Consider the following 10,744-nt stretch of genomic DNA (forward strand, 5'->3'; position numbering starts at 1 on the left):
AAAACAAAAAAACATCCTGTGTGTGGAGGGTCTGCAGGCTGAAACAACTTGTTGATGAGAGAGGTCAGAGGAGAATGACCAGACTCATCTGAGCTGACAGGAAGTCTATAGTAACCCATATAATCACTCTTTACAACCATGTTGAGCAGAAAAGCATCTCAGAAAGCAAAACACATCAAACCTTGAGGTGGATGAGCAACAACAGCAGAAGACCACAACAGGTTCCACTCCTGTCAGCCATGAACAAGAATATGAGGCACAGACTCACCAAGACTGGACAGTTGAAGACTGGAAAAAGACCAGGTTTGGGTGAGCCTGTAAAGAGCTCACTGTAATGAGTTACTATATCCTTCCGGACAGCTCAAACCAATCTGGCCATTTTCCTCCTCTCTTATCAACAAGGCATTTCCACCCACAGAATTGTCATCACTCAATGTTTTTTTTTTGGTTTCTGCACTATTCTGTGTGAACTCTAAAGACTCTTGTGTGTGAAATTCCCAGAAGTTCAGCAATTTATGAAATACCTTCTGGTACCAACAACCATGCCACAATCAAAGTCACAGAGATCATACTTTTTCTTCATCCTGATGTTTGATGTGAACATTAATTGAAGCTCTCAACTTGTATCTGCATGATTTTTTTGCATTGTGCCGCTGCCACGTGATTGGTTGATTATATATCGGCATGAATGTGTAGGTGTATAGGTGTTCCTAATAAAGTGGATGGTGAATGTATGTGATGTATGATTGTATTTCGTCTCTGCCAATCAATGACATGAGCTAAAGAGTCAGTAGCTCTATGGCATGAAACATGAGTTGGTTTTAATCAAACATCTTTATTGCTTCTTTTCCCCCTGGATACTTCTCGCATTTCCCTTCAGTTCTGGTTTGTCTCTCTATTTTTCATTCACAGCCTAATGGTAGTATTATGTAAAGTAACCATTTAAACGACATTATCCATGATTCAGTGTTACACTATGGAAAGAAGTTAGGGTGTGAAGGTGATTTGAGATCACATCGAAGCTAAAATGCTCTGAAACAGAACTGAGCCCATCCTTGAGTTCACTTGTGTTCTGAACGTCATGGGCACTGGGTCATTTGCAGCTAGTTTCCTTTTAGGTCCATTTTAGCAAGACTGAGTGTGGTACATTTCAAAACAATTATAATGGGGTCCAATGGTCTGAGAGAACTAATGGAAATGCTTCTATTTTGCATTCTTTTCTAATTTAATACAGTTTTCTTTACAAATTATATTATTGGCAACAACTTGAGTGAAAAGTAGGAACTTTTAAATATTTACATGAATTACTAAGCGTTTCTTAGTATTTTGTACATCCCCTTTTATACAAAACTTTATGATCCATTTTAGATCAAGTCAATCAGAGTGTCATCTGAACACATGTTTCAATAGAAGAGATTAGGCATGAGGAAAATCTGTATAAAGCATGTAAATAGGGACCTAGAAATAGTGCAGAATGTTGAATATTAAATATTCAAGATATTGAAATTTTACTTTCTTTGTTTTAAATATTTCAAAATTCTAAAACCCTTTTAATTCCAATTTTAAATGAAAAAAATAAACCCCTCCAGATTTTCACTGTGGACTTTTGGACCCCACTGTGTTTGTGAAAACACCTATAAAGCTAGAACTTTGTATGTATGTACATCAAACTGCATGTTCTTTATCCATAAAGCAAAATGTGAATTACACTGAGACCACCTTGATTTCACAATCAACCATTCAAATGGACCACAAACAAACCGTTCTCAGACCACCTTTGGAGAGTTTGCTCTAGTTTGCTTGTGGGTCATTTTTGAGGGTCTAGATTCATTTGTTGTGTTTGCATGTGCACAAAAATCCTGATCCATTGATCTGAAACCACTTGGAGCTCTGAAACAGACCAAGTGTGAACATATCCATTATGTTAATTTTTCATCCACAGAACCTTATAATATTAAGGTCACAATATGTGTTTTTCCCTGACTGAAAGATGTGTGATATTCTACAGGATTAATGCAAGTTATTTTGAAAAGGTTCTGTCGTAAAATTTTTATGTTTGCTGAAACCCAAAGAAAAATTTCTCTGCAGGAAAGCAATATATGGCATAACCCTAAACACGAGACTAGGACGAAGTGTTAAACCTGTTCCTCCGGCTAGGCCACATGGTGAGTAGATGTCACTTCAACATATGGATGTTATTTTAAAACGTGTCACCGCCAAACATCTTCTACCTCTTAAAAAATACAAAATGCAACTAGTTTTCTATTATGTACACATATTTAAATAATAAGTGCTAAAATAATTCGAATTAATGAAACATTAAGTATTTGGGTATATTTTTTGGTGTTGACCTGCTTGTTTCAACAGTGACATTCAATTGTCAGCTCAGATTCTCTGTTAACCAGAATGCCTTGTACATAACATTTATATATCATAATATTACATTGATAATATTACTGATTGAGCAATTCTGAGAAAATAAATCAAAGAGGAGGATAGAAAGATTACAAGAATATATGCAGAAGAACAGGAATGACTTAATATGCACAAAATGATCTATAGAAAGAAGTGAAAGAAATGCGAAACTAAAGCAGGAGGGAGAGTTTAGGTATGCTCAATATTTGACAATTAAGAAAGAAAGTTAGATCAATTTTCTCATTGTTATACAAATGAAAGCCTAACAGTGGATAGAAATGTCATAGCAGCTAAACCATTCACCCAAATTGATCAAGAGAACAATTACTTCTTTCAAGTTGATTTAGCAAGATTAAAAAGAAAAACTTTTTAATTACTTGGTTTATTCCTGATTTTTTGCCATGTTTTAATATTGGAAAATTTGGGGGGATTTATTGGCAATTACCTACAAGAAGTGTATGTTTTTGTGTATGCTTAAATGAAGTTGTACATTGAAGATACTCTCCAATACAAACATAATAGAAAAAAAACTACCGAATTTGTAGAATGTCTTATATGGAGTGTTTTCAGAAATTATCCTCTTAAATTTTTCTTAATTTAGAAATTAGATAAATTATTCCCCTCAATCTGAAAAGAAAAAAAAAAAAAAAAAAAAAAGCTCTCTTAATGCCCTGTATTTGTGTGGCATAACAAAATGATGCAAGTCCTCCTTCTTTACAGTGGGTGGGTTCATGCTGTGCTCTCTCCAAGTGCCAGGATGACTGTAATGAGACTGAAATAGTTTAGTGATTATCAGTAAATAGTTTTCCTTTCTTTTTCTGCTAGACACTGTTCTCTCCTTCGTTTTAACTTAATGGGGCATCGACACCAATCACTCAAAACAAATGTATACACACAATGTACACTTTACCTACAGCCTAAATGTTAGAGAAACAAAATTTTACAAACAAAAAAAAAGAAAAAGTTAGATAGAAGCTTATAAAGGTTATATCCCTTCTCCTTCACTCAAATTAAAGACAACTACATTAGTGTGATGAAGTACCATCACATCACGTCTACCATCACAAGAATGTCACTGGAATATTATTATTATCTTTAATAGTGCATGAGCTATTATTATTATTCATCTGACATTTGTATTCCTCACAATATATATACCCAGAGGCAAATATTTCTCCTTTATTAAATGAGCTATATACGTTAAGGCCCTGGGGAGGGATGAAAAAAAAAACCCCAACAACCCAAAACTAATACATACCAGTTAGTGGTAAGCCACATAAAATAATATGACTGGTGATAAAGAACAGATTAGAAATGTTGCTCTAGTTCAGAGCATTTTGTGCTTCCGTTCACTACCAAATGATTATAACTGTCACAGTGATACATTATCCTGCAGAAAGATAGTGAGACTCAGAATGTTTGCCAAAAATAAACATTTGGAGGCAGGTTTTCACTTTTAATTTCAGTGTAAGAAGAAACAAGAGCCTTGTTCATATATAGGATAATATATTTCCCCTTCTTATGTACAGTATAATACCATCAGATACAATGTAAATAACATTTGTATTATATACGCTTCTCTCTCAGACACATGCATTTTAATACAGTGAGCCAAATTGGCTCTGATTGAGTCTATATTCACAGAATACAGTCCATGTGAGGGTTCAGCAGGCATAGCTGGGATGAAGGCGTGCAAACAGAAAAGGCTATTTACTCCATTAATCAAGAGAGTTCATCTCCCTAAAGAAAATGTCCTCCCGATAACGTGAACGTGAAATCCCAGCATGAAAAACAAATACAGTAAATAAATCTTTCTTTTATAAAGGGAGATTTTTCCCCCTCAGCACAGTCTGTAAAATGCTCCTCTCTCATCTCACTTAAAAGAGAGACAAGTGATGCTATGATCCTCAGATTTTCAGCTCCGCCCACCTTCCACACAGTTGATATTGCGGCTATTGTCACAGCATGTTATGATCCCAGTTCTCCTCTATCTCTACTTTCTTTCTTCAAGAATCTCTACTCATCCACCCAAAGTACCCATGACTCCGGCACTGCCTCATGGCGGATCTCTAGCACTCTTCAGCACTAGGGCCAAAGTCTAGAGGTCATAGGTCATGCCAAGGGAATCGAGACGGCACCGTTAGCTCTGCTACGGCTGCGCATGTTGATGCTGGACTCTGTGAGCTCCTCTCCATGCTCCTCTGACTTCTTGTCAGCGAGTGTGGCAAGGAAGCGCAGCGTGACCGTGTCCCACTCCTCAGGCAGCAGCAGCAACAGGAAGCCCACGCAGATGATGCAGGTTGCGGCCAGACGCACCACGCTAAAGATCACCTCGTGCTTCAGCACATCAATAGCTAAAGACAAGAATGTCGGAAAGCAGAAGAATAGTGAGGAAGGATTTGATTTTCTAATGGTGGCATATCAGTAACATCAACTGCTTTTCATTTTCTCTTAGATGCCAAAAATTCAGGGGTGTAACGCAATACCTGTATCTGTATCTGTTTGTTTACTGCTCATGGCCTAAACTGGAAGGGGTTTGTTTGTTTTCACTTTTTAAATTAATGAATTAGTGGAAAACACTAGTCAGCGGTAGAAATGCCAGTACTTTCAGCATGATTTATGAATTCTGGCTCTGACAGATCCTCACAAATATAGTTGGTTCTATTTCGCAAACTAGTAGCCTACTAGTAGCCTCATTTAAACCACCACAAGCACATGACTGCTTATTTGTGACTGCATGAAAGTTAAAACCTCCTGCACACATGACTTTCTTGTCGCTCCCTGTGGGATCCTGATGCAAACCTCTAGTCAACCTTTCTGACAAAAACAAACAAAAACACGAATCGTGTGCCTCCTATTTGTTCATATCTGTATTTGTATCTGCTTAGAACACATTTTCTGTTCAATCTGATTAATGGATCCATATTTGGTTACATTCCTATCTTAAATACTCCTTTTAAGAGTTAAAATAGTTGAAATCCTTTAAAGAACCCACAGAACCATGTCCAACTACAGCACAGGGATCACACCAATTTAAATTCTACCTCTGTTCTTACGCTGTCATAATTCACTGGCCTCGACGGAAAAACAGCTCCCAAATTATTCATTCAATTCATTCGATTCAGCAACTCAACCCGAAGGCACTCTTCCAAAATCACACAACTAAAAAACAAGGACAACTCAAACATAGCATTAAATGCTAATACCAAGACTCTAAATCCTAAGCATAATATTTGCATAAGTTGAAATGATTAACACGAGCAATTCCTGGAACTTGAGTAATGACTGGATTATGAAGATTTCCTGCCCAGTTGGCTAATGACTGTAGTAAATGAGGTCCCTGGAGATGAATTTCAGCTCCACTGGCTCCTTGAAGCAGGAGAATGTAAAAAAGTACAACTGCACCATAGCAGTGATCATGCACAGATGAAAAAACACACACACTTGATCTCAGAGCTGCAGCCAGAACAAAGAACTCGAGGTCATGTTAACGTTCTAAAAAGCCGAGCCTGAATTAACCTACTGACCTTGGCAGGTTGCTTTTACCGACAAGTACCTTCGTGAAGCATTTAGTGTCGCTTGGCAACAGATTGTGTTTTTTGTTTTTTTATGATGAGCATTGCTGCTGGTCAGGATACACTTTGCTGATCGAGTTTCTCTCTCTGGTATCTTAAGGAAGGAGAGATGCTGTGGGAGGCTGGCAAATTTGCTGTGTAATGGTTTGGATGCTTTTAGCAGTAGAGAGGGTTGGGGAGGATGGAAGATAAAAACGCTAATCACTTGAGACATCCTGCTCAGGAGCGTGTGTGTATGTGTGTGTGTGTGTGTGTGAGAGAGAGAGAGAGAGCGAGAGAGAATGGTCATTTACTGAAAGTTCCTGACAACTAAATGACACTGAATGTGTTTGAAATTCAATGAGAGCACACAAACCTGCATTCCCTGGAACGCTGAGTAAAGTCCCGATCGATATGAGGATGGGGTAGGTGAGAACCACACCTACATTTACCAGGATGTTGAATACTGTAAAACAGCACACACAGAAGGAGAGCGAGGGAGAGAGAGGGAGAGAAAATAATTTGTGACACCTCCTTTCAGTGGGAACTCTAAATGAGGGGAGAAAATAATCGATGCTGCCCGCTCCTCAGAGAATTAGTGTTCTACTTCAGTTTTAAAAGACAGTAAACAAGTGGATCTCTTACTATCAGGCCTACACCTGCTGACACATCAGATATCGGATAGCTGAGGTGATGAAATGCTACTTCAGAGTGTAATTCGATGATATAAACCCAGAATTTCTTGCCTACAAAGCATTTTCAGCACTCTATAAAAGTTTACTATAGTGTTTAATTTTGTTCTCAGCAAATTCAATATATGGGCCAGTGATGATATTCCTCAATTTGTTTAGGTTTTTAAACATGGACATGTCATACATTTTAGTTATAGCTCAGTGCAAAAGTTTGCACGACAAAATAAAGAAGACAAAAAATAATTGAGTATGTTAAGATATTACTAGTGAGGTCATAGCTCTGTGCAGGCCACCTGAGTTCTTCTACTGCAGCTTTGGCAAACCAAACCATGTCTTCATAGAGCTCACTGTGCACGGGGCATTGTCATGCTGGAACATGTTTGGGCCTCTTAGTTCCAGTGAAGGAAAACTGTAATGCTACAGGATAACAAAGACATTCTTTACAACTGTGTGCTTCTAACTTTGTGGGGAGTTTGGGGGAAGTGATTTTTCAGGTATCCACATACAGGCTATACAGTGTATATTAGCAGAACAGTTTGCATTTCCATTTCTGAATGTTCTTTTATTTATCCATTTATCCATCTCCATTAACAGCTTTATCCTAGTCAGGGCTGTGGTGGATCTGGAGCTAATCTGGGGAACACTGGGTGTGACGCGGGAATAAATTCCTGGATGGCTCACTATGCAAACACATTCACACACTAGTTTACACATAGTGGTAATTTCGTGTAGCACCTACGTTCAGGTTTTTGTAAGAAACTAGAGAACCCAGAGGAAACCTGCATAACCATTTTGAATGTCATGTAAATATTCTCTAATAACTAGACTATTAAAAATGTAACTATCAGTTGAGCTATAGCAAGAAAAAAGCAGCTCCAAACTTGATAAATCAATTTAATTACTAGCAGAGGTAATCACATCATTTCAGTATTTATGTTCATCCATCGGTTATGGAAAATGCAGCTACACTAATAGATTTGAGAAATAATCGGGTGTATTCACCCCAATTAATTCCGACCCTAGTGCAGGAGGACAGCACTGTGCTCTGCCACATACAAAATGCATTTCTGATTCTCCAGTGTCTTCAGAAGGCTGTTTGGATGGAATAATAAAATAGACTTCAGTTAGATTTCATACGTCACCTTCTTCAGATCTGCTCTGGAGAATGAGATGATCATGAAAAACCTTTTTTTTTTTTTGGCAAAATATTTTTTTCTGTTTTTCCTTACAATTTAGATTCTTGTCTAGTTGCATGACATATTTAATATCCACATTTAATTTTTAACGTTTTTTCATTTATTTGTTTGTTTGGGCATATACTTTGTTAAATAAAATTAAAGAAATTGTAAACTGAATTTTTTTTACCCATTCAGAATGCTGGGGGTGTTGGGGATGCAAACTTTGCATTTATCTGTAGGTTTTAAACGGTTGTGTTTACTCACCCAGCCACAGGCCGGCCACGCCGCACAGATAACCCCACGGCAAAGAGGACAGCGAGCCCCAGTGCTCCACCCTGGTGAAGTAGAGGATGAGGGGCACACAAGAGATGAAGATCAGGTTGAAGAAGCCCATGGTGGAGAAGAAGTGAGCGACTTCTCCCAGGTTGGCACTGCCTAGGAACATCTTAAATAGAACCTGGAGGCAGAGAGATGGCAGGACACTAACTAAAAGAAGTTGTTATGAATAAAAGAGCATTATTGCTAACTGCACTAACCTTGTAGAGTGCTGAGGTGGAGGCCGAGCCTACGGCTAAAGCCACACCTATGATTGAGTCTCCATGGAAGCCATCAGCATAGGCCATCATGACAATACCTGTGATGGCCATAATGGCAGCTACAATCTAAGGATTGAAAATAAGTGGAATGTTCAGAGGAAAGCTCACTACATTTACATGCATGGCAATCTGAAATACTTCAAACATTCATGATCGCTGGAGAAAGTCCCAATTTAATTCAATGCACCTGCAGAATAGAGTATTAATTTGACCTTGAGTAAGATATCTTCCTTTACGCTTTTCTGATTAAACTGTCGCACAACAATGACCACGGTTAAGCCAAATCCAAAGTAAAAGTGGTTAAAATGTGATTACACATTTCATTTTCACATTTAAACATTATTAAAATTAGATATGTGCCAAGCAGCTTCTAATTCTCAGCCATCCTGTAATGTCATCAATACGTCTCCTGTACACTGCAGGCCAGCGATAGCTGTGTAATAAGGCGTGTTGGAGCTAGGGGTCCACACGGGACCTAAGATTAAACTGATGTTTTAGAACATGGCTGCTTGTCTGTTCTTTAAGTCAGTTTAAGAAGTGCAATTTGAATCACATGAAATTAGAGATATTGAGCTGACTATCCAATCTCATTTTGTCAATATAAGATCGCATAAATTTGTATAAAACAGTTTGTCCTGCTGCTTCCTCTATTATTTTGTATGTAGATTTGTATGTACATTTTAATCTGTTGTCTTTATTTAGATTTTAAAATCTTTATTACATCTATTGTATGTCGGTTGTAGTGTTTGTTTCTGAACTGTGAAAAGTGCAGGTTTATTATCTCGGTATATCTGACTAAGTCTGGTTGGTTCTGTGATAATATACTGTAGTATGTCTGCACTCAGCTTGCAAACTGCAAAATGTTGTATAGGTTTCAAAAGGTCCATGGAGAAACTGTTGCTTGACTTTTACAGCCTGACCTTTACTTAAAAATGAATGGAATTGATAAATCTTCATGCCTCAAGACAGCTTATGACCAGATGTGGTTTTTGACGAGAAAGCAAACTTTCTGACACTGTGCCACAATGAGCTTTTCAGAGCGAGATATACTTACTGAATTGAGAAAAATAGTTCAGAATAAATCTTGCATGTCTTCTGACAAGTTTCAAGAAAAGTCTGTGGCTAGTCGTTTACAGTGTCAGTCAGATGGCTTTTTCATGGTAAAAAATGCAGTTATTATCATTTATTTTTTAAACAAGACAGGTTTAAATCTGATTTGTGAGATTGGTATAACTATCTTTTTTCTTTTCTTTTTTTTTTTTCCCAAAAAGCATTACTTTTAATCTGCCTCATACATTTTGAAATTGCTATTTGGTTTGGTAGCTTTCTGTGCATTTGTATATTGTAGGTTAGTGTACTGTATCTCCACACATTCATAGCTGTTGGTTAGAGAGGTATTAAAGATACAGACCCGCACACCCATGAAGCGGTCTTTGAGGACGATCCAGGACAGGAGGAAGACAAATGCCTTGTGGCAGCAATAGAGTGCTGAAACATCGGTGGCTGTAAGCTTCCTCAACGCCAGCACATACAGATAGTTAGTCAGAGTCCATAAGATGGAGAAAGGTGCTGTCCTCTTTAGAAACAGTCTCAGCGTCATTCCTTCTTCCCCAAACAATCGACTGCACTCCCTACACAATAAAACACAAGGCAGATACAGTTTGAATTCTTATATCATAATAAAAAATCATTTTAAAAAACACCTTCTTTTATTTTTGCTTGTTAAGGCCAGGCTCCACACCCTTATAGGCCTAATTTTTTTCAAGAAACTTACATACATCAACTTACATAAATAAAGCATACACCAAGAAAATGTTTTATTAATATTTTCTATTAAACATACAATGAAATATGCAAATGAGACAATATGTGTGCTCATTTGCATATCATTAAAATCCACTTTTCAACAAATACACTTAAACAAAAAAATGACACTTAAAATCAAAACTACTGAAGATGTTAAAGAAAAACTAAGGTCTGTCCTAATTCTTGATTTTATGACCTATGAACCTGTGCAATTCTGATGTACCTCCTTTAACGGCTGAGAAAATTGTCTTGGCTTCTTGGGAAATGTGTCATTTTGAGAACATGGAGGATAAAAATAATTACAGTAACCAACAGAATTGTGTAATTAATCTTTCAGCATTAATCATGTAGCACTTTATTTGAAGGGCCTTATAACATATTCATAAGCATTGCATAAATCTTTTATAAGTGCCTACAAAGGTATACAGAGTACTAACCCCTGAGGATTTGTTAGTGTTATTAAATGCTTCACAAAGTAATGAGGTCCAGTAAAGAGGGAGACT

At 37.4% G+C, this 10,744-nt stretch overlaps 1 protein-coding gene across 2 annotated transcripts in view; it reads right to left on the minus strand.

The window, feature by feature from the left end:
- Positions 1-3,853: 3,853 nt before the first annotated feature.
- The window catches only part of slc35f4 (solute carrier family 35 member F4), a 29,270-nt gene continuing 22,379 nt past the window's right edge, over positions 3,854-10,744 (minus strand). For both annotated transcript variants that reach the window (XM_017475334.3, XM_017475335.3), the window contains exons 3-7: positions 9,847-10,066; positions 8,376-8,501; positions 8,104-8,296; positions 6,346-6,435; positions 3,854-4,769 (exon numbers count right to left, since the gene is read on the minus strand). In XM_017475334.3, the coding sequence (XP_017330823.1) occupies positions 4,528-4,769; positions 6,346-6,435; positions 8,104-8,296; positions 8,376-8,501; positions 9,847-10,066 (871 nt within the window). In that variant the 3' untranslated portion in view covers positions 3,854-4,527. The remainder of the gene's footprint in view (positions 4,770-6,345; positions 6,436-8,103; positions 8,297-8,375; positions 8,502-9,846; positions 10,067-10,744) is intronic.

Source organism: Ictalurus punctatus, chromosome 9, assembly GCF_001660625.3.
Source record: "Ictalurus punctatus breed USDA103 chromosome 9, Coco_2.0, whole genome shotgun sequence".
In the NCBI taxonomy this organism is placed as follows: Eukaryota; Metazoa; Chordata; class Actinopteri; order Siluriformes; family Ictaluridae; genus Ictalurus; species Ictalurus punctatus.